Source organism: Macaca mulatta, chromosome 10 (genome assembly GCF_049350105.2).
Source record: "Macaca mulatta isolate MMU2019108-1 chromosome 10, T2T-MMU8v2.0, whole genome shotgun sequence".
NCBI lineage: Eukaryota > Metazoa > Chordata > Mammalia > Primates > Cercopithecidae > Macaca > Macaca mulatta.
Genome location: NC_133415.1, coordinates 110,450,701 through 110,474,830, shown reverse-complemented (window position 1 = coordinate 110,474,830; position 24,130 = coordinate 110,450,701). Strand labels below are relative to the sequence as shown.

The 24,130-nt window shown below is 55.8% G+C and overlaps 1 protein-coding gene across 6 annotated transcripts in view; it reads left to right on the top strand.

The window, feature by feature from the left end:
* The window catches only part of PMEPA1 (prostate transmembrane protein, androgen induced 1), a 63,568-nt gene extending 40,097 nt beyond the window's left edge, over window positions 1–23,471 (top strand). For all 6 annotated transcript variants that reach the window (XM_077952030.1, XM_028828526.2, XM_077952031.1 and 3 more), the window contains exons 2-4: window positions 12,114–12,268; window positions 18,756–18,809; window positions 19,236–23,471. In XM_077952030.1, coding sequence (XP_077808156.1) covers window positions 12,155–12,268; window positions 18,756–18,809; window positions 19,236–19,781 — 714 coding nt within the window. In that variant the 5' untranslated portion in view covers window positions 12,114–12,154 and the 3' untranslated portion in view covers window positions 19,782–23,471. The remainder of the gene's footprint in view (window positions 1–12,113; window positions 12,269–18,755; window positions 18,810–19,235) is intronic.
* Window positions 23,472–24,130: the final 659 nt, after the last annotated feature.

Sequence of the window (24,130 nt, the reverse complement as noted above, 5' to 3'; positions counted from 1 at the left end):
ATTTTTGCTGTAAAACTGGATCCATATTTTATTTACTGTTTCAGTTTCATTATTACTGCCCCACAGTAATTGCCAGCATCCATCCATTATCTGACTGCATTGGATTCAGTTCCTGGGAACCAGACAGTGGACCGAAAGGGCCTAGTCAGGGGCGATTTGCCCCACGGGGGGCGTTTGGCAATGCCTGGAGACATTTTTGAGTGTGGCAATGGGGGGGTGACGGTGCTTCTACCCTCTAGTGGGCAGAGTCCAGGTTGCTGCTGAACACCCTGCTGCATAGGACAGCCCCACAACAGAGATGATCCAGCTCCAAGCTCAGAGTCCGCTGCTCAGAGCTCAGTGTAAATTTCTGTCATCTGTTTTAATGGCCTCATCATCCCATAATGTGATGTACCAAGGTGTATTTGGTGGCATTTAGATGGTCTCTGGTTGATCATTTAAAAAACACCCCATGCAATGATATCCTCGTTCATATATACATATATGAACGAGGATATATATATGTGCGTATATGTATATATCTGTTTTGTGTATATCTATATATACGTTTTGGGCCCTTCTGTGAATTTTTCCATTGGATATGATTCTGGAAGTTGAACTTGCTGGGTTGAAAGGTCAAGTGCATGTGTAATGTTGACAGGCACTGCTCAATATCCTCCAAGGCAGCTGTGGCCATCAACACCACCACAGACTCACTCACCCACGCCCACCCATTCCCCATTTGTCGTCCACTCTCCTCAATTAACAAACACATTTGGTTTGTTTTAAATAACTTCCGCATGTTACGCACCTCCGACATGTCCACTGACTGCTCGCTCACGGTGAATTCACTCCATTCTGCCAATAACTTCAAACGGTGATTGATATTTTGCTGACAGTGGATGTTTAAAGGTGTTCGATGTCAGTGACAATAGAAACAAAAATCCCATTAGTTCTTTCCATTTGGATAATAGCAAGAAGGATAAAAGGCACGGCTTTGTCTTTTCTTATTGAAGGAGTATTCCAAAATCATCAGGTTCTAAAATGATTCTAGGGACCATTTACTTTCCTGTTCCCCAAACGCACTTTCAGACCCAGGGCTCACCCACGGCTGCAGCTGCATCCACCTCCTGCGCGATGACTCGGGACACCATTTGGGGGCTGGGGGGGGCGGCGGGGAAGAATGTGTTTCTCTGTGTTGCTCAGAAACTCCCAAAGCTTCAGAAATGAATGGCGTTCTGCACAGTTCTCCCTGTGTCGTATAAAAAGGCAGCTCACCCCTAAACCGAGTGGCCCTTTGCAAACTAGAACAGGGTACCAGTGAAAGGAGAAGCACACACAGGCCAGGTATGTGCCATTTATTGATCTCTGAAATCTCTCTTGGGTCTGTGCTGGCTGGGGACGGAATCCAACCCTGAGTCAGGCACACCCGGCCTGAGAGGCTCAGGCCATAGGGCAGGGGGCCGAGTGGGAGTTAGTGTGGGAGCCTGGAAGGAGAGGAACGAGGCCAACAGGGCATCGCAGGTGTGCATGCGACCTGAGGGTGGAGGCTTGTCAGGCGTGTCAGCCTTGATCCTGGCACCTAGGAGGGAGGGAGGTTAGAGGGAGGGAGGAAAGATTGTGGCTAGTCGGCCAGGTGAGGAAAAGGTGGAAGTGGTCTGTAGACAGCGGGCATGAGTGCGGATCCTGGGGCTTGAGGCAGGGTGGTGAGACCGCACCCTCAGAACCGTCATCTGCCAGCCCATTTGCTGTGCCGCACGACGGAGGCCCAGCAAAGACACCTTCCTCCCTGGAGTGGCCCGGTGAAGGAGAGACAGTGGACCCGTGCGTGTCACAGGGCAGCCTGCACGGCTGGCTCCATGTACTGCCACCCCACCCCACTCCTACCTCCAGGCCAGGAGAGGGAAGGCCTGGGGAGCTGAGATGACTGGTACCTGGACGTCACCTTGGGGCCCTCAGCCAGGGGCACGTGGGGGGTGGTCAGGTGCCCCTCCCTGCCCTACCCATTCCCAGTGCAGTATCTGTGCTGTTAGGGTCAGGCAGAGGCTGTCCGGCCTTCCCACCCTAATTCCGAGCCCCTCTGCCAGCAGCCCTTGTCAGCCCAGGGTGACGGCACCTCCGCAGAGACCACCTGGGAAACCTCATTATGGGAGCAGCTGTCTGTTTTGGATACTGACAGATGCTTCTCAGATCTTTTTTTTTCCCTCTTTTACTATAAATATAATTATATGTGCCCTAAAATGCTGAGACGCAGAAGTATGTTACATGGAAGGGGATGTCCCCTGCTGTCTATGGTCCCTCCTTGAGGGACCCACAGCTGGCAGTTTCATGCATGCCCTGCTGGTTCCTGGTCTATGCAGACATGGACAGTCACTCATTAATACAGGTGTGTATCAGAAGATTTCACCTGTATTTTTAAAACTGTATTTGTTGTTCTTTTCTAACCCAGTTTGGGCTCATCCTGTGAGGACACAGACTGACCGGTGGCTGTGCTTCCCAGGGTGCTGTCAGCCCTGCCGGGGACATTTCAGTGGTTCCCGGGTGATTGTGACCTTTGTGCAAACCTGCAGGGGGCCTTCGTGCACAATCATCTGTGCACACCAGAATAAATGTTTCGGGCCGGGCGCGGCGGCTCATGCCTGTAATCCCAGCACTTTTGGAGGCCGAGGTGGTGGATCACTTGAGGTCAGGAGTTCAAGACCAGCCTGGCCAACATGGTGAAACCCCATCTGTACGAAAAATACAAAAATTAGCTGGGCGTGTTGGCGGGTGCCTGTAGTCCCAGCTATTTGGGAGGCTGAGGCACAAGAATTGCTTGACCTGGAGGTGGAGGTTGCAGTGAGTTGAGATTGTGCCACTGCGCTCCAGCATGGGCGACAGAGCAAGACTCTATCTCAAAAAAAAATTAAAAAAAAATCAATGTGCTTTTTTATTCAATGTAGTCACTGCGTGCCTGCCTTGGGGACGGCACCATTCTAGGTGCTGAGGACACCACAGAGAATGAGTTCGCTCTGTGTCACTGATATTCCAGAGGGGAGAGGCAGAGAGTGCAGTGTTGGGTGGGTCATATACAGATTCCAGATCAGGACTGCAGAGATCAGTAAAGCGGGCACAGGGATGGGGGTCCTGGAGGCTGCAGGGTAGAGGGCTGTTTTAGTCCGAGACAGGGACGTGGGAGCCGGGATCAAGGCAACGAAGGGAGCAAACCATGCAGATACTGAGGGAAAATCATTCCAAGCAGGAGGAACAGCATGTGCCAGGGTCCTGAGGTGGGTCATGCATGGTGTTTTATAGAACAGAAAACAGGTGACTGGAACAGAGCACATGGGGGAGGAGCCCGGGGGAACTGGAAATGGGTGGTGAGCTCCCAGCTGTCGATATGCTGGAGCAAAGGTTCACCCCCGAAAATGTCCAGAGGTTGCTGTTTCACTCTGCGGAGGGGCTCCAGCTTACACTGCACATAAGTGAAGGTGCCGGACGGGGCCCGCTTAAGGGAACCTTCTCCGCCCACTGTGAGTTTGGATGCCTGCAGCTCATGGCTTGTGGGGAGAGGGGACAGGCAGAGGAGGAGCCTAGCCCAGAGCTTGGAGCTCTTGACTCAAGAGGTTCCATCTGGGAGGTTAACTCAAGTAGTTCTTGCTACAGCCTTGTGTACAGGGGACTTAGTTATCTCTCCATTTTCTTCTCAGATGAGGGTATGGCGAGATTTACTTAAGGTCACAGCAAATGGCAATGCAAGGACTTGAGCCCAGGACCACTGGGTGCAAGCTGCATGCTCTTAACCTCTATCCTAAGATTCTACCAAGAACAGCAGGGCAGGGAGCCAGTGCAGGCCCTTATGTGGGCCCCAGTCCCCACCCTTGCTGACCATGTGACTTCTCCCTTCTCAGCGTCCCTCCCCGACATGGGACAGTGTCCCAGGTTCACCTGTCCAGGAGCCAGGCGCTCAGCCGTGTGCTTGCCACAGAACAAGCACTCTGAAAGCAGTACAGTCTGGTTTTAAAAACGAGAGAACTGGCCTAGATTTGCCGCCCGCCCCCCAAACCTCAAGAGAAAGAGCAAATTTTTTTATCCATAAAAGGTCTTACCCTAAGAAACAGACGTGCCGTCGGGGGTGTTTGAAATGGCACCAGGAGCGATCAGAAAGTTATTCCTTTGACGGCTGGTTTGATTGTACTTAAAATTTGGGGGGCTGGAGTGGGGGGGCAGGGAGGTGGGTTCCCATTCAAATGTAGTGGGGGTGGGTGGGGGAGGGGACAGTAAATGAAGGGGCTGGAACCCCAGGGCCGCTGGGGTTCTGCAGAATGACAATGAGGCCCTGCCAGGCGGGTCTCATCCAGGCAGGCCTAACAAGATTAGATTTTCATAAATTTCAGACAGCGCCAATTCCTAATTCCTCGGTGTGCGGCCAGGAGGCCAGACAGGGCCGCATGCACGGGCTGCTTGTTAACCAGGAAGGACGCCAGCTGCCCCTCCCCTGGGACAGACTGTGGGGGTGGCTGTGGAGGGGGGTCGTCTGGTCTGGAAACCTCCATGGAGCCGACAGGAACCAGGTGGACTCTGCTCCCAGCTCCCCAGCTGAGGAGAGAGAAATGAGCCCCAGCACCCCGGTGTCGCCCCCGTTATTTCTGAGAAACTCAGTCGCTGCCGCACCCCCACCCGTGCCCCCGTGGGCTGGGCGGGTTCTTCTTGCACATTAACACATTCTCCAGCAACCCCCGCCCCATTTACAGCCACGAAACGTCCAAACAGGGATCCGAACCCTGAGACCCCTGCTCTGCCCTCAGTTCAGGTCCAGGCTCTGTCCCCAAGAACAGAGGTCCAGAAACTTGGAAGGGAAAGAATTGTGTCTTTGCCTTACCTGAGCTCTAACTGAAAGGTGGGGTCCCCTTGGATCCCAAATGCAGGCACCTGACCATCGTCACCTGGACTGCACCAAAGACACAGCTGGAGGTGGGAGCCACCGGCTTCCCTCCACAGGTCCGTGTCCCTTACAGGCCTTCCAGCTCTGGACCCTGTGGGTGTCCACTGCGAGGTCATTTAATGCGATGATACTTCTGTGTCGCACACGTGCCATCCTGTGTGTCATTCCCGTGTCACAAGTCCGCTTCGGAGTTTGGAAACTATTCATATAAATGGCTTCCTTTGTAAACCGATGTGTTTTCAGGACTGCATTATGAGAGAGGGTCACAGGCTGTTCCCCCACTGAGGGCGCCCAGAGAGAGGAGGCAAGGGACTCGGAAGCCCCGGATGTGGGGTTTAGCAGGCCTGGCCCGTCCCCTCGCCTGTAACTGGGTCCAGTGCTGCCCCTTGGGGCTTGCCATGAAAAACTCAGAGACAGGTGAAGTCTTTCGTGGTGAGGGGCTTGGCACACAGGAAGTGGCAGAGGAGAGGGCAGCTGTCAGCGTCTATGTTATGCCATGGCAGGTGCCCAGAACTCCTGGCACCTGCTTCCTTCTTCACCATCCGGATTTTGCTCTGCGCTGGCGGGGAGGTGGGCACCACAGGCCATAAATACCAGCTTCATGGACTGTCGCTGGAGGCGACACGCCAGACAATTGTCATTGACCCCAAGATTAATCACATTCAACACAAGCCCTTGGCTCGATCTCCCGCTGTTTCTGACATTCTGGGAGAATCACACTCAGGACTGCTGGGGGTCGGGCACACTCAGGCTTTGGGGTGACAGGAACTCAGTGCTGAGCCCTGCACTGTGTGGTCTTTGGCGGTTGCCTCACCTCTCCCAGCCTCAGCCTCCTCTTCTGCAAAGTGGAGGTCCTGTGAGCACCGACTTCACAGAACGACAGTGAGAATTCAATCGGACAACGTGCGTAAAGGGTTCGGCCCCCCTGCCTGGCATCTAGGGAGCGGCCAGCTCACGGTTCCTGCCTTGCCAGTGTAGGACGAACCAGGACAGAGGCAGAGCTGTGCCCGCACCTCCCAGAGGGACTGCACCTGTCTCTGGAGGAGACCACGAAAAGGAGGATGGGGCCTCTCCAGCAAGGCACATGAACCTGTTAATGTGAAATTATTCACAAAGAAAGAGGACACTAAACTAAATTAGAGTGACCTTATTTTGTGTGTGGAAGATGGGCCTGGTCACCCCCAAGAGCCTGCCGCATTCACCACCCTCCCCAAGGGAAAAATTATGAAGAAAAACGGCAGGAGCCCCCCAGCCCTCCAAGTGACCAGCACAGGCTTGATGCCCGGAATGAAATGAGAGCGACGGGATGTTTCTCCTTCCCAGCAGCTTCTGTTCCCACGGTGGGCTCTTGGAGCGGGGTCCAGCGCCTGTTAGCTCCCAGGAGACCTTGGGTCCAGCCACCATCCTGGGTGACCTTTTGGGACTGACTCGAGCTCAAATCTCCCACCTTGGGGACAGAAGCCAGTCAGGGAACACCGGGCTGAGCAGGCTTGTACTCTGCAGGCTGGCAAACCTCAGCATTTCTAGGGAGCATCATGGGGACGAGGGATGCTTTTTGTCCCCAGAGGAGTGTCAGTAATTGTGACAATGGTGACAGTGGAGTGTGCTGTGTTCTGCCCTGTTCTGAGCTCTTGCATCCATTATTTCACCCCTGCCCCTGGTTGGTTCTGTTTTTTACAGATGAGGTAACTTCTGCTCACAGAGTTAGATGCGTACAGCATCACACAGACAATGGATGCACGAGGACCACATCCTCAGATTCCCGGGGCAGGGGTGGGCGGACTAACGCCGTGGGCAAGCTAGGAAAATTTAGCAGGAGAATGAAACCCTTCCCCCTTTTGAGTTCCTATATGACGGCTCTGGGTTCAAGTCTCAACTCTGCTCCTAGTTGCATCATCTAGGGCTACTTCTCCCTAACCCTTAGTTTCTCCATCTGCAAAATGGGCATGGTACCTAAACTGGGGAGGCTCAGCTCAGTGGCCCCGGGTCATGTGTTAGAATCATGACAATACTTACAGTGACTACAGTGAGTTTGGGTATGAACCAGACCACCTGCCCTCTCCTGCTCTGTCCCTTGTGGTCCATGACTGCTTGGCAGTGAGTCCTGTGGTCATGACAGAGTTGACCCTAGGTCAGGGACAGCGGTAGGACCCACGCCTGGTGTCATACTGGGCATCTGACCTGGGATGTCTTTGCCCATGCCTTGGTAAAGGGGCAGTCTGTCAGATTAGGGAAACTGAGGCAGGATTGGTGTGGCTCCATATCTGCTGGTAGTCACTGAGTGACCTGGGGCCCAACTCTTGGCCAGAAATCCTGAAGCCGCCCGCCCTGCAGATGCCTTGGGTGTGGCCTGCTTGGCCCTTTTAAAACTCTTGAATGAGGTTCCAGCCTTAAAGGACTACAACTTCACAGCTGGCTCCAAGGTCCTCTGGAGAGAGGGAGGGATGTGGCCGCCTCGGGCCACCTCTCCTTCCACCTCTTGTTGGCAGTCCCGCTGGGGTTCCTTCCCTTGCCCGCGAGGCATCTGATCCTGAGAGTCCGGCTCTCAAGCTGCGACTGGGAATGGGCCCCACCAGCCTCCCTGCACTCCTCGGGACAAATACAGGTGCACAGGAGGATTCTGTGAGCTGCCGTGGGTGGAGAGCCATGTTTACATTGGTGCCGCTTCATGCACACATCATGTTTTGCACTTGACTCCGAGGCCCTTGTGGGGAGGCACCTTTCTCTCCCCCAGGGGGTCTTTGCTGGTGGATTCACAGTGCCTGCCCAGAGAGATGTGTTGGAGGAGGGATCCCATGCTTGATGAACTCGGCCTGCAGTGAGCCCTGGAGTGCACCTTAGAGGCCCGTATGCTGAGTCTCAGGCATCCCGGGGTAGTGTGGGGTGGGGAAGCGGCAGTGTCAGGGCATGGCTGCCCCAGGCCAGGTGGGTCCTGGGACCAGACCTGTGGAGAGGGTGGCCGCCCACAGCCCTGCTCCTGTAATGCCAGGTGGGAACACGGCTGGGGCCAGGGATGGTTGGTGCACATGCCGTTGGGTCTCCAGTTTGTGACCGACCTCACCAGCAGGCACTGCATGGTCCACTCTCCAGAGAAGTGTGCTCCTGTCCCCTAAAGCTGAGCGTCCCCTGGAAGCAGCACCAGGGGTGCAAAAGTGCATGGGAGGTGCCCCCTCACCCCATGCCCGGGGTGGTTTTCACTGGACCTGTTTGTGGGCCCTGATGCTGCTGTGCCTGACCAGCCTTCCTCCCGCACAGCATCCAGGCCGGTGGGGCTTGACTGGAGCTGGATGGAGATCTCGGGGTCTCCTTGGCCAGAATACTCAGCCCAGGGTGTTCCCTTACTGATGGGTGGGGGTGACCCAGCTGCTGGCTGGGGCACCTTTCTTGCCCCCCTCAGCACCTCCATGTCTGGGCATCATGTCCAGGGGCATCCAGGAGGATCCAACTTCCAGCCTCTGCTCACCTACACCCTCTGCCTGTGCCCTCCTCTGCCTCTCCCTCCATGCCCTGCACCAAAAGTCTCAGTGCCCACCTTACAGGGAGCCCTCCAGGGTCTCCCATTAGATGCTCCCTCTGCGATTCCAGCGCAGGTCGGCTCTTTGAGGGTGGATGGGTTTGGGCCACCCTTGTTCTGGTGGAGCCGGGGTGGAAGTGAGCACCCCGTGTGTCCGGGTCCACCTCCAGGGAGCATTACGCGCTGAGCACGTGCCCCCCGCACATGCTGCTGCCCACTGTCCCCCGCTGACACAGGGTGACTGTGATGGACTCAAAGCGTGCCCCCGAGAGCCAGGCTGGGGCCCGGGCCCTCTGAGCTAGCCACTGTGCTTCCCTGTCACCTCCTGTGCCTCTCCAGGATGCTCCTGAGCCACAGCCTCGGCAACCCTTGCAGATCTCCCTCTCCCTGAGCCTGGCCCCGGGCCCTTGGCCCACCAGGTCTCGCCAGCAGTCAGTCGTAGTTCCTCTTTTCTGGAGAGTTTTTCCCTCCCCTCCCCCGTGTGAGTGAATTTTCCTGGGCCTGTGACTCAGTGGGGGTTGGTGCCCCGGGGACCAGGGTGACGCTTTGATGCCCTCCTGAGCCCGGTGCTCATTTCTGGGAGCGTTTTTCTCACTCTGTGGATACAAGCATCCAGAAGTCAGATCCGCCTGCCCCTGGGGCTGAGCCTGGCGGGGCCAGGAGAGCCATGAGGATTTGTCCACACCCATTCAGTCTGCAGGGGCCTCCTCCATTGCCCCTGCATCCCGCCGGCCCTGCAGCCCCAGCTACTGTCTCGCTGCTGTCTGGGTCTTGCGGTCCTGCGGGCTGCCAGGGCCCGGGACAGGGACAAAGACAGCCACACACCTCCCTCCCTCCAGGGCTGGTGTGGGCAGGGTCCCTGGAGACAGCTGGGGAGGGGGACTGGGGTGAAGAGTGCACAGGGTTGGGGGGCAGGGAATTGCAGGCCCCGGGGGTGGGGGGGCGTGGGTGTTGCACAAAGCCAGCCCTGTGTGTACCCTGAATGCGGCTTTATCCTGAGTGCTAACAGACGGACCTGGGCCCTACAGAATCAGGCCGGGCTGCCCCGGCCCTGGACCTGCCTGTCTGGGGAGACAGGAGGTGTGGCCACAGCGACCTGGGTCTGAAGCCTGATCTCTCCTGACCAGGAACATGCGGGTATCCCACAGGCGCCGCAGGGCTTGGGGCCTGAGTTCCCAGCAGGCAGGGCCGCAGCCTTCTCGGGGCTCAGGAAAGCCTCACCAAAGCCCTTGGTTAGTTCATCCTCTTCCTCCTGGCCTCACCAGGGTGAGATGGGGACGCATCTCGCCTGGGAACCCCAACCCAGGCCTAGGCTCAGACTGAATTTCCTGGTGCAGAGGCCGGCTGCCTAGTGGGGCTACCCGCCAGCTCTAGGGGCTTGGACTTCTCGAGGGCAATCACTTTCCCTCTGAGCCTGTGTCTCCTCACCTGTGAAACGGGAATAATAATAAAAACGCCTGTTCTTAGGTGTGTGCTCAGCCCGCAGCACGACTGACTGGCTCGGATCACTCTTTGTCATGCGGGACAGTCCTGTCGGTGCAGGACGGTTACCACAGCCCCGGCCTCCACCCACTGCATGCCAGGAGCACCCCCCAGTTGTGACAACCAAAAGTGTCTCCAGACATTGCCACATGTTCCCTGGGTGCAGACACGGCCCCAGGTGAGCAACACGGGCTCAATGGCAGTGTAGACAAGGGCGCCCTGAGCGGTTGCGCAGATGCATAAAGTGCCTGAGACGGGGAAGTGCTGGAAAACCTGGTGGGGAACAAGGAGTGGCAGTGGACACACATGTGGGAGTGCTTCTCTGTGGAGAGGCATCTGCCGCTTCCCAGACAGTGACATTCCCACCTAGGATGGGTTGCTTTCCTGCCCTGGGGAGAGCAAAGCCAGTGGCAGGAGGCGGCTGGCCCTCCCAGGGGTTTGGAGTGTGCTTGCCTGGGCCGTCTGATGGCCCAAGCGCCTGGCATCGGCTCTGTACGGCCTGTTTCTCCAGTTCCCACCTGACACCTGCCCACCCCAATCCCCCTCCCCCAGCTTTGGTTCCTCGGTCCTGGGAGGAGGAGGAGCTGAGTCAGTGGCACTGGGCTTGAACTGGGGCCCCCAGGGAGCCTGGCTAATTGCTTGTTAGTGCCAGGGAGCCATGGGGAGTCCTCCTTGCCCCCATGCCAGACAGGGTCTGGGAGTCACATTCCCGCACACCTTGGGCAGGGTGTCCTGGGCCGGGCGAAGCTGGAGGAGCTTTAGCCCTGGATGCTGCCGGCTGGTGCCCACTCTGCCATGTCACCTCCAAGGGACCCGGCGTCTTGCCCATTGCTGGGGGCTCTGCTGGCACCGTGCTCGGCCAGCTGCCGAGGCCGCTTCGGCACAGACCCGCTTGAGTCAGCAGAAACTGCCCGGCTCAGGCAGGATCAAAATAACCTTCTTCCTATTCCAGCACTTGAGGGTTTTTCCGCCTTCTAGGGGAAAAACAAATCAAAAACCAAAAAAAAAAAAAAAACCAACCTTAGAAAATGTGAATCGCAACATCTGCAGCCATCTGGAATGTGGGTTTTCTGAGGCCTTTTCACCAGGAGGAGGGTCCTGACACCCCCGTCCTGTTGAGCATGGCGTATATTTGTGAGTCGTGGCATAGATGTGTATGTGTGTGGGTACGTGTGGCGCACTGTGTTTGTGTCTGTTGGGAAGTGTGTGTTGGGATGTTGACTTGTGTGTGGGACTGTTGAGGGGTGTGTGTTGGGGTGTTGGTATGTGTGTAGGAGGGTTGGGTCGTGTGTGTAGTAGTGTTGGGGCATGTGTGTTGGTGTTGACGTGTGTGTAGGAGTGTTAGGGGTACGTGTTGGAGTGTTATTTGTGTAGGAGTGTTGGGTGTGTGTTGGTGTTAACTTGAATGTAGGAGTGTTGGGGTGTTGCGTGTGTAGGAGTGTTGGGTCGTTTGTGTTGGTGTGTGTATAGGAGTGTTGGGGTGTGTGTGTTGGGGTGTTGATGTGTGTGTAGGAGTGTTGGGGTATTGTATGTGTAGGAGTGTTGGGGCATGTGTATTGTGTGTTAGGAGTGTTGGGGTGTGTATGTTGGGGTGTTGATGTGTATGTAGGAATGTCAGGTTTGCATAGGTTTGTGTACACACATTCACGTGTAGCTCCTCCTCATTTAATTCCACAAAGCTCCACCCCCAAACTCGGTGCCAACTTCCTCTCTCCGCACTCGGGTCCCCTTCTCCTACCAACTGCTCTCTCCCTGGGCACCTAAGACAGCTGAAGGTCTGTGACCATCTGCCTGAGCCTTTGCCCAGCGACAGGAACCAGTGCGCAGGGCTCCCTTTCTGCCGGTCAGATCACGCCGTGCATCCGCAGAACAGCTCCAGGAGGCTCTGACAGCAGAGAGCAGGGCCTTCCTCCTGCCTGTCCCATTACCTCCTTCGGGTCAGTCCCTACAGAGGGGGTGTTTGGGTCCCAGGACTCCTTTGAGGTGCTCTCCCAGCCAGCAGTACCCCTTCCTCCCCCATAAGAGCGGCTTCCCTGCGCGTACCCCAGCCTCAGGCATCGCCTGTGACCTTGCCAGGACAGTGGCGGGGGATTTCCTGAGTCGGGGTTGCACTCTCGTCCCCCTAGGCAGGTACAAAAGCTCAAAAGGGCTGAGCGCTGAGCACAGCGGCCTGCGGGCGTCCAGGCGCTCACGTGTCCCTCTCTGTCTCCACAGCGGAGCTGGAGTTTGTTCAGATCATCATCATCGTGGTGGTGATGATGGTGATGGTGGTGGTGATCACCTGCCTGCTGAGCCACTACAAGCTGTCTGCGCGGTCCTTCATCAGCCGGCACAGCCAGGGGCGGAGGAGAGAAGATGCCCTGTCCTCAGTAAGTGCCCCACCATCCTGTCTGTGGCCTGAGGCCCCAGCGGCAGTGGGACGCCCCTTGTAAAAACTCGAACGGGATCCAATGGCGGTGTTTGCAGGAAACAGATTCAGGGCAGGAAGACAGGGTCTGAGGACCCCACCTGCTAGCAGCTTCCTCCCCTGAAATGGGAGGAAAGCACCCGCCAGGCGGGCCTCAGAGATGCTGGAGGAACATGGGGAATGAAGAGCTGGGCTGGGAAGAGGCTTCGTGATCCACTCACGCACTCAGCTGACTCTCTAGCAGCCTCGGGTCCCAGGCTCTGCGAGGCCCCGGGAGTGGGCAGCACACAGGTCCTTGCTGTCACGGAGCTGACGTTCCAGGAGGGAGATGAGGAGACACCCGGTGGTGATAGCGCCATGCGGCGGGAGACGTGACCACTGGGGGATGGGGGAGCCTCTTCGAGGAACCCTCGGCTGGGGAGGCAGGGCTGGGCTCACAAGCAGTGCAAGCTGACCCCTGCCCTGACCCACATCTCTCAGGGCTGAGTGGAGACAGACCTAGAGGGATGAGACTGAAAGCAGGGAGGCACCTGGGGCAGGCAGCATAGGAAGGCGTTCTGGGCCCACACAGAGGCCTGATGCAACAGGATGGTGGAGACAAGGGGCCGGCATTTGGCTCCACACCCACTGGGGTAGTGGTGGGAAAGGTGCCTGCAGTCCTGCAGCCCTGACCCAGACGGAAGGGAGGTGGCAGCCCTGCCCTCGCGCCTGTGCTATGCTGACATCTAGTCATGTGGTCACAGTGCTGTGGAGAGCCATAGAGGCAACAGGACACCAGGTCCTGGGGATCGAGTTTAATCCCAGCTCCACCAGTACTGGCCACGTGCCCTCAGACCTGTCCCTGATCCCCAAAATGGGGCTTCAGGTCCCCCACATGTAAAATGGGCTGACAGTCACGTCCACCTCCCCGGAGATATGGGGCTTTAGTACAGAGCACGGGTCCGGCCACTACTGGCTGTAAAAGCACTTCCATCCATCTATCTGCCCGACTGATCTCTACCCAGCGCACACACATGGGGTACGCAGAACTCCCCCTGCGTTTGGGAAGTGGCTGTGAGCCAGTCCCAGGGGGTGCTGCTGGTGAGTTGGATGGGTGCAGACAAGAGCAGGTGCATGGATGAAGGAAGCCGAGGGCTGTGGCTGGGAAGCCGGGGCGAGCTGCTCTGGAGGCCGAGCTGCGAAGGACCAGGTGAAGTGGGAGCGGTAGTGTGAGGAGGACAGAGCCCTTCAGGAGGGACCCTGCTCTCCATTACAGTCCTGGGTGTTGATCTCTCAGAGTTGTGAGAATTGATGGGCGTTCTGGAAACCCCAAGAGTTGCCCCTTCAAGCCTCCACAAAGTCAGGGGCAAACAGGGCAGCTCCAGGTGGGTGGGAACTTGCCTGCCTCTGACGGTGAACTCCCGGCTCCACGTCGGCCGCCTGAAACCCTGCCGTTGGGTATCCTTCCGCAGGTGGACCAAAGGCTGGCGCAGAGTTAATCTCTGAATGGCTTCCATCTCTGCACCCAGGATATGTAACTCAACAACGTGGGGCGGGAAGCGGCTGTTTAAAGAGCAGGCTGGGAACTGCGGGGAGGAGGTGGCACGTGGCCAGCCCCGGGGCTGCGGCACATCTCTGAGCCGGGACTCGCCAGGTGTGGGGAGGACTCACAGAACAGGCAGCACTGGGTGTGGCCTCCACACTTCCGGGGACTCCTGGGGTTGGTGGCGGTGCTCAGAGTCCCTGGGCTGAGCCAAGTCAGCTGAGGAGCCTATTGGCCATGGTCCCAAGCCAGCAGGTCTGGGCACCTCTGCTTGCGTCAGGCCTCAGCCTCAGTGCGTCACCAGGTTGCCAGGGCAAGGAGCATCAGCCGTGGGACCTCTGATGGGAATGCCAGGCTCCCCAGACCCGGGACCCACTGTGCATCCCAGCATGCTGTCCGGAGGGCGTACTGCAGACCTGCTCTCAAGCACCTACGTGTTTATTTGCTGTTGCTACCATTCCAACAACAAGCACCGGTTACATCTGCCCAGGGATGTCGTCAGGGACTTCAAGGGTTCACCCCACTTTCCAGAGGAGAAACTGGGAATGAGAGAGGTGGAACATTTGCCTGAGGCCACACTACTTGTCACTGCTGGTTTGAAGAGCCCACAGCCTATTCTGTCCTCCCTCAGATGCTGGGGAGTGACGGTGCCCTGGACATTCCAGAAGGCACCAGCCTTGGAGGGGCACACACTCCAGGCTGGGCTCACCTTGCCCCTGGGAGCCTCAGTGTGTGCATCTGCACAGTGGGTAGAAGCTACACGTGTGCGGCTCGTGGTCATGGGGAGGATGCACTTAGGGGAGAGTGTACCTTCCCAGAGGCGGACTGGAGGGGCCTTGCTGTTGTGGAGTGGGAGACAGCACCTGGGATCCTGCTGCCAGGAAGGGGGTAGAATTCTGTCCTGGCTCTCGGACACCTGCGGCCAATAGAAAGTCCCCTCCCACTGTCTACCCAGCCACCTGCACAGCCCCTGGGGTGCCTGGCTGGGTAAACACAGAGTCTTACTAGGCCTAAAACAGAATGTGGCAGCTCCCCTGGGGACCCCCTGCCAGACAGGAGTCCCTGTGCCCTGTGGCCTTCCATAGAGATCCACACACAGCTCCTGTCTGCCCCAGGCCCAGTCTACATCCCCCCAGCCCACCCATGCTCTGCTCCTGGCATGACTATCCGACCTCAGCCCCTTTTCAGGGTGACCCTGGGGGTCCCCTCTTGCCTGTATGGAGACAAGAGCTTGTGCCCCACCCACCTGCCTCACCATCTCGGGTAAGACCCTGAGCTCTGAGGTCCGGTCCCAGCCTTGTCACCTCCTTGCTGTGTGACACTGGGCAAGGATCTGCCCTCTGAGGGTAAGGCTGCAGTGCAGGCGAGCCCCTCGGCCAGGAATGGCGCTTCCACCCTGGCGCTGCTCCGAGGGTATCCGGGACGTGATGCAGAACGTCACTGCAGTGACCGCCCAGCCACCAACTGGCCCAGACCTCAGGTTTATCCAGAAAGGCAATCCCAGTCTTCGTGCCCAAGGCCTGCTCGGACCAGGAACTCAGGCCTTCGATGGGGTGACCCTTTGTCCTCTTTATCCCCAAATCAGTCCTCAGTGTGGGTCTCCTGCTCCCGAGAGAACCCAGCCCGCCAAGGGCCTATTTCCCAGGGGCAAGGACAAGACTGTGGCCAGGCCAGTGTGCAACCATCTGCCAGCAGCAGGAACCAAAGACCTTGCATCCACTCCCATGGCCTCGGGACATACCGAATTCCCCCAGGCCCCTTGTGCTGGGTTGTGTCCTGGCCAGAATCATCTTTCACTCTTTAGAAACAGCTCTGAGTCCTCGCTGTTCGGTGGAAGGCCATCCCATCCCCTGGGATGGGAAGATTGTGCCTGGGGACTCCAGGGGAAGAATGGGGAGCTGCATTCTGGCCTCGTGGTGTTAAGACTCTGGAGAAGTCTGGGAGGAGCTGCCTGAGCGTCAGCTCACTGCAGCTGCCTGGTTTTGTCACTGAGGTCTTCTCCAAGTGTGAATGAAGTCTCTTCCAGTGCGTTTGCCCATAGCTGCGCTTGACTGTAGCAGCAAAGTTCAGTGGTATGACAGAGACCCGCTGGCCTACAAAGCAGAAAATATTTTGCTCTCTGTCTCTTTATGGAAACAGTTTTCAGACCCTTGGTCTAGAAGCCTCTAGATGGGGAAGGTGCAGGCGGACTGGGTGTACCCACTTCCAAGAAGAGGAGTCCACCCCAAGCCCTTGCAGCCTAGGAGTGGTTGGAGATTGCTGGGAGCAGGGGGCTTGTCAGCAGTGGCTATAGGATTGGAACCTGTCCTTGTCCTCCACCTGGGGATGACTGCCAGACATAGCCAGAGGCTGGGGAAGGTTCCAGATGATTCTGAAGCTGAGCCCCCCTCCCTCCACTTCTCAGGTCATTTTGGGACTTAATTCCACAAACATGACTTGCACAGGTCACCCAGCAACTTTCGCACTCGAGTAGCAACCTGAGCACTCACTGACTGCATACCACGCGGCGCCTGGCATTGGGGAAATGGTAGCAGCTCCTGTACGGCGAGTGAAACCCATGAATAGGCTACCAGGGGCAGAGGGACAAAGACTCTGGTGCAGGAGGGGACTGGAGGAGACTGGAGGAGGTGCCTGATCTGCCTGAGGGCTAACGGAGAGCTCCGGGGTTAGCATGTCTTCGCCTGGGGTTAGCACGTCTTCGCCTTCGAGAGGCATGAGGGGAAGGTCAAAGTTCTTCAGGAAAGGGAGGAAAGAGGGGCCATTGGTCCAGGCCCAGAATGGGCTCAAATCCAAGGGCAAGACGTGAGAGTCTGTGTTCCCCGGGCACCTTACAGAACACACTGTACGATGCATTGCAGGTGCTGTCATCAGCCCGCTATACAGATAGGAAAACTCGTTGAAGTAAACAGCTGTACTACAGCCGTGGACATCTACAGGGGCATGGGTCTTAGTAAGGGGTTGGAACTTTCTCTCCTGGAGGCAGTGGGGGGCCCAAAGGGTTTAAGCAGTGGAGTGACAGGGTGTGGGGTGGGGGGTGTGAGGGAGATGTTCCCGTTTCTGTGAGGAGGAAGGGCCATGGGGAAGGGCAAGAGTGGAGGAGGAGACCCTGGAAGACCCCTCAAGGACCTCAAAGACCAGCGGCACTCGCAGCCTCTGGGAGATTGTGAGACACGTAGCCTCACCAGTCCTCCTGCTACAGAATCTGTATTTTTGCAGGCTGCAGATGGAATGTGTACACGTGGAGGCGCTGGTTCCAGAGGACTTTGCTGTCTACTAGGCACAGATGCTGGGGAGAGAGGTGGATAGAACTGTTTAATAGAGGGAGAAGTAAGAGGAGATCAAGGGTGGGTGGGTGGAACAAGGGTGGTGGTGAGAGGAGCTGTCAGGAATGATCCCGTGGATCTGGCTTTGCAACTTGAAGAATGTCAGAGCCCATTCACTAAATCAGGAGACAAGGCAGGATAAGACCTCCTTAAGGGGTAGGAGTGTTTCTGATGGGACAGTTTTGAGGGCCACAGAGCCTCCTAGTGGCCATATGGGAAATTACCGCCCTCTAGCTGTTCCTACCCAGGCTGCAGGTGAGCGGTATCCTACCTGGGAACCCTCAAAAAACCTGCCCCAAGGGAACTTTTGAGGTGATGGACATACTCATTCTCTTGATTGTGGTAAGAGGTTCTTGGTATAAATATATGCCCGAGCTTACCAAATTGTATGCTTTCAATATGTCCATTTATTTGCATATCAGTTATATTTCAATGAAGCTATAAAAGTAACAGACATCCCTTTCCCCGGGCCCAGGGCTCACTGTCATGGCATTTGGGGAAACTCAGAGGAACTGGCCCTGGCATGGGGTCTCATTTTCCTGGGAGGAGGTCCAGGCCCCTGCTATAATCTCAGAGCAGATGGCATAAGCTTCATGAAGTGGCAGCTGTGCCCCTGCACCCAGACCAGAGCTTGGCACCGCAGTGGAACCACACTCCTCCTTTGCCGGAGACCGAATCACTGTTTTATGGCAGAGCAACCGCCTTGAGTACTTTCCTCAACTCTCCTGTTTTTCACCTGTGAACTGGGATATCAGTAATAATGGGCTCACTAGATCGAGGGAGAGAAAGACCGTAAAGAAATAAATGCATAGAAGCAACGATTAAGGTAGGACAGGTGCTAGAAAGGGAATCAACAGATGACAAGGTTCCCGAGAGGCCCTTTACATGCTGGTCTCTACGGGTCTGCAGGGGACGCTGGAACTAAAAGTGGACAGGAGCTGGCCGTGCAGCCTGGCGGCCGTGCAAAGGACCTGCGGCTCAGGCTCAGCTTGTTGGGGCCCCATGGGGCCAGTGAGTGTGACTGGTGGGAGTCTGGAGTGACTCCCAGCACATTCACATGCTACCTGAGTGCCACGTGGGCTCCGGGTGGATTTTATGTTCAAATTCAGCAAGTGCTTGAGCAACTCAGTGAGGCAAGTACTCTAATCGCAAGTACTATAATTCAGGTACAGAAACTGCAGCATTGACATTAAATAACTTGCTGCAGGTCACACAGCCAGCAGGGGGCCCAGGCCCAGGGGAGTGGGGCCAGGGGTGAGGGGCTGAGGCCACGCTCAGCCTCAGGAGAAGCCACTAAGGCCCCTGGGAAGCTACGGCCGGCTTTGAGAAGGGGGCCTCACGAGTTGGTGTATGTTTTGGAAAGTGTCAGGCTGGATTTTCGGGGGACAGCAGTGGGCACCGTAGGGATCAGTGAGGAGGCGATTGTGGTCATGTCCTGGAAAAGCGTCCAGGGCCAGGGCTGGGGAAGCTGGTGCGGAAGCAGAGAGGTGGGTGGTTCAAGAGCTGATTCCAGGGTAAAGGCCTAAGAGTCGAATCTGGGTTGAGCCTTTGCTGTCCCTCCTGCCCACCCCACTGACCCTGCTTGTACCTTTCCTCCCATGCAGGAAGGATGCCTGTGGCCCTCCGAGAGCACAGTGTCAGGCAACGGAATCCCAGAGGTGAGACCTCCCTCGGCCTCCCCTCCAACAGCCCCACCCCACCCCGGGCTGCTCCCCGAAAGCAGTGTGGGCTGCTAAAGGCTCACCCCTCCGCGCTTCTCTGCAGTGTCCTTGCTGCTGGGATCCTCCTTGCCCGAGATAATCTGCTCCCTGCCCCTGAGGGAGCAGTCCAGCTCTCTGCTTTCTGCACACGGGAGCCCGGACGCTGCCCCTGTTTCGAGGAGGCGGTGCAGCTCTGCAGTGCTGCCCACAGGCCAGGGGCCCCCGCGGGATCAGGCTGTCGGCTCCTGCCCCCGCCAGCCCTGCCGCCCTCTCCCTCTCCCCAGAGAGCCAAGTCCCATGCAGCAGAACTCCAGGCTCAGGATCGCTTCTGGACGACCGACCTGAGAAGGCCGCCCTCCCTCACTCCCGCTCTGCTTCCTCCAGCCGCAGGTCTACGCCCCGCCTCGGCCCACCGACCGCCTGGCCGTGCCGCCCTTCGGCCAGCGGGACCGCTTCCACCGCTTCCAGCCCACCTACCCGTACCTGCAGCACGAGATCGACCTGCCCCCCACCATCTCGCTGTCGGACGGGGAGGAGCCCCCACCCTACCAGGGCCCCTGCACCCTCCAGCTTCGGGACCCCGAGCAGCAGCTGGAACTGAACCGGGAGTCGGTGCGCGCACCCCCAAACAGAACCATCTTCGACAGTGACCTGATGGATAGTGCCAGGCTGGGCGGCCCGTGCCCCCCCAGCAGTAACTCGGGCATCAGCGCCACGTGCTACGGCAGCGGCGGGCGCATGGAGGGGCCGCCGCCCACCTACAGCGAGGTCATCGGCCACTACCCGGGGTCCTCCTTCCAGCACCAGCAGAGCAGTGGGCCGCCCTCCTTGCTGGAGGGGACCCGGCTCCACCACACACACATCGCGCCCCTAGAGAGTGCAGCCATCTGGAGCAAAGAGAAGGATAAACAGAAAGGACATGCTCTCTAGGGTCCCCAGGGGGCCGGGCTGGGGCTGCGCAGGTGAAAAGGCAGGACACTCCGCGCTTCTTAGAAGAGGAGTGAGAGGAAGGCAGGGGCACAGCAATGCGCCGTGTACCCCTCCCCTCCCACCTCCCTGTGTATAAATATTTACATGTGATGTCTGGTCTGAATGCACAAGCTAAGAGAGCTTGCAAAAAAGAAAAAAGAAAAAAAAAACACGTTTCTTTGTTGAGCTGTGTCTTGAAGGCAAAAGAGAAAAAAGTTTCTACAGTAGTCTTTCTTGTTTCTAGTTGAGCTGCGTGCGTGAATGCTTATTTTCTTTTGTTTATGATAATTTCACTTAACTTTAAAGACATATTTGCACAAAACCTTTGTTTAAAGATCTGCAATATTATATATATAAATATATATAAGATAAGAGAAACTGTATGTGCGAGGGCAGGAGTATTTTTGTATTAGAAGAGGCCTATTAAAAAAAAAAGTTGTTTTCTGAACTAGAAGAGGAAAAAAAATGGCAATTTTTGAGTGCCAAGTCAGAAAGTGTGTATTACCTTGTAAAGAAAAAAATTACAAAGCAGGGGTTTAGAGTTATTTATATAAATGTTGAGATTTTGCACTATTTTTTAATATAAATATGTCAGTGCTTGCTTGATGGAAACCTCTCTCGTGTCTGTTGAGACTTTAAGGGAGAAATGTCGGAATTTCAGAGTCGCCTGACGGCAGAGGGTAGCCCCCCGTGGAGTCTGCAGAGAGGCCTTGGCTGGGAGCGGCGGGCTTTTCCGAGGGGCCGCTGTCCCTGCAGAGTGGATGCTGCTTCTGCCTAGTGACAGGTTATCACCACGTTATACATTCCCTACCGAAGGAGACACATTTTTTCCCCCTCTGGCCCAGAACAGCCTTTAAATCACAAGCAAAATAGGAAAGTTAACCATGGAGGCACGGAGTTCCACGTAGTGGTTTTTGCCTTTCCCAAAAATGAAAATAAACTGTTACCGAAGGAATTAGTTTTTCCTCTTCTTTTTTCCAACCATGAAGGTCCCCGTGGGGTGGAGCATGGTGCCCCTCACAAGCCGCAGTGGCTGGTGCACGGGCTGCCAGGGACAAGCCAGAGGGCTCGATGTCCTGTCTGTGCAGGGCGCTTTGGTGGTGGTTCAGCCGGCTCAAGGTTCACCGGTGAAGGCAGGTGCGGTAACTGCCGCACTGGACCCTAGGAAGGCCCAGGGTATTCGAAATCTGACCTCATCCTGTCTGTTTCCCTTCACGGATCAATTCCCACTTGAGAGGCCAATAAACAGATAACCCAACATGAAAAGGTGACAAGCTCAGGTTTCTTCCAGGATAGGTGAAAGGGTTAAAGTGAGTAAAGCAGTTGAGTCAACACCAACCCAAGCTGCGGGTGCAGAATTCACCTTTTCTCTTCCCACCTTTCCATCTCCTTACCCCGCAGAAACAACGCTTCACTTCTGGTGTGTCTGTTGAGCTGTGTTTTCATTTACATCTCTATTAGGCTCTGCTCTTGTTCTTCAGATTTTCACCAAATAGGTTTGGGGTTGGCGGGACCTGCTGGTGACATGCAGGTGAAGGGGGGAAGGGGCACGCAAGCATAAATAGAGGTGACGAGAGGAGAGCATGAAGGGTGGGGCCTTGGGACCCACTGGGGCCAGTGGCTGGAGCTCGACGTGTTTCCTCCCCATGGGGGTGGGAGGTCCCCCAGCTGGAAGAGCAGACTCCCAGCTGCTACCCCCTCCCTTCCCATGGGAGTGGCTTTCCTTTTTGGGCAGAATGCTGACTAGCAGACTAACATAAAAGAAAGATATAAGAGGCAATAACTATTGTTTGTGAACAACTTTTTTAACTTCCAAAACAAAAACCTGAGCACAGTTTTGAAGTTCTAGCCACCTGAACTGCATGCATGTGAAACATGTGCTTTAAGAAGGTGGCAGCTGACAGACGTGGGCTCTGCGTGCCGCCAGCCTAGTAGAAAGTTCTCGTTCGTTGGCAACAGCAGAACCTGCCTCTCCGTGAAGTTGTCAGCCTAAAATTTGTTTCTCTCTAGAAGAGGATTCTTTGAAAAGGTCCTGCAGAGAAATCAATACAGGTTATCCTGAAAGGTACAAGGACACATTTGTAAAGATTATTGAAACGTATCTTTCCTTTATGTGACGTGTCTCTAGTGCCTTACTGAAGAAGCAGTGACACTCCTGTCGCAGGGTGGGGACATTCCTGGCCAGTGCCTCACTCACCTGGGACTGGTATCCCCTCCCAGGGTCCACCAAGGGCTCCTGCTTTTCAGACACCCCATCGTCCTCGCGCGTCCTCACCCTCTGTACACTGAGGAGGTGCCTAGCTTGGTGAGGTGACCCCTCCTGCTCCTCCAATCTTTTTTGCCAAGGTTTGTGCACAACTCCCATCTAGGCTGAAAACCTAGAAGTGGACCTTGTGTGTGTGCATGGCGTCAGCCCAAAGCCAGGCTGAGGCAGTCCCCATATCCTCTTGAGCCAAAGTGTTTGGGTCTCGTTGCATCATGGTATGGTCTGGATTTGTGGGAATGGCTTTGCATGAGAAAAGGGAGGAGAGTGGTTGCTGCCCTCAGCCGGCTTGAGGACAGAGCCTGTCCCTCTCGTGACAACTCCGTGTTGAAGCCCATTGTCCCCGGCTTCATGCCCAACGGACGGCAGAAGTTCATGGGGGTGGTGACCTATCAAAGGCTGGGCGCATCCCAAGACAGCCAGCAGGTCGTCTCTGGAAACGACCAGAGTTAAGCTCTTCGCTTCTCTGCTGGGGGTGCACCCTTTCCTCTAGATGGTAGTTGTCACATTATCTTTGAAGACTCTTGGACTGCCCCTGAGGAGGCCCTCTTTTCCAGTAGGAAGTTAGATGGGGCTCTCGGAAGTGGCTAGTTGGAGGGGGACCAGCTTGGTTTCAGGGATCTGCCGTTCCATCCTGGTTCAGGGAAGGCCGAGGGTGACTTTCTCTAGCCTCGTCACTGTTTCTCTAGCCTTGTCACTGTCTCCCTGCCTGTCAATCACCACCTTTCCTCTAGAGGAGGAAAATTATCTCCCCTGCAAAGCCCGGTTCTGCACAGACGATTTCGCAAATTGTGCTAAGAACCTTCCGTGTTCTCAAAAAGCCCAGTGTTTTTGCAAAGAATGAAAAGGGACCCCATATGTAGCAAAAATCAGGGCTGGGGGAGAGCCAGGTTCATGCCCTGTCCTCACTGGTCGTCCCTATGAATTGTACGTTTCAGAGAAATTTTTTTTCCTATGTGCAACACGAAGCTTCCAGAACCATGAAATATACCGATGATAAGGAAAGAAAATGTTGTTGTTGTGTTTTTTTCTGGAAACTGCTTGAAATCTTGCTGTACTATAGAGCTCAGAAGGACACAGCCCGTCCTCCCCTGCCTGCCTGATTCCATGGCTGTTGTGCTGATTCCAATGCTTTCACGTTGGTTCCTGGCGTGGGAACTGCTCTCCTTTGCAGCTCCATTTCCCAAGCTCTGTTCAAGTTAAACTTATGTAAGCACTCTGTGGCACGCGGGGCGCGCACCCACGCCCCGCTGCATAAGACTCTGTATTTGGATGCCAATCCACAGGCCTGAAGAAACTGCTTGTTGTGTATCAGTAATCATTAGTGGCAATGATGACATTCTGAAAAGCTGCAATACTTATACAATAAATTTTACAATTCTTTGGAATGAGGCTTTTTCACTTCTTTGGCCAAATGTAGCTCTTCTCACTCCCCACCCGTTTCTACAACAACCCCGGATGCATTCAATGGAGGGGGAGAGATCCCTTGGAGCTGCTGTGTAACCTTGAACAATTCATTCAACCTTTCTGTTTTATTAGTTCCAGCAGCATTCAGGGAGCCCCGTGAAAACACTAGCTCAGGCAGGTTCTGGTAAAGGGGGTGGTCATTGTTAAATGATTTTGCAAAACACTGCATACTTTTCCTCCCTTTTGGGAAATCATTATTCCCCATAGCATGACGAAAGCTCTGATAAGGTCTGCAAGAAAAAAAACTATCTTAAGTAGGGTTCTTCCAGAAGTAACCCTGAGACGTGGTCTTGTGTACAAGGGATTAAGGACATTTTAAGGATGTGCTCCCAGGGAGCTTCAGCTAAGGGAGTCAGGGAAGAGGATCAAGGAGGGGGAGAAGCTGAGCAAGGTAGACACTTGTGGACAAAGTTCCAGCGTCAACTTGATCCCAAGGGGACCTGTCGGGGCTCTGGACCCTGGAAAGGTAGAGTCCCAGACCCTTCTGGCTCTTGGTGCACAAGAGGGAGGAGTGAGTCTCAGAAGCTGCAGAACTGTCCTCCCAGAAGTCAACCACTAGCAATGCTCATGGAGGCAGGGG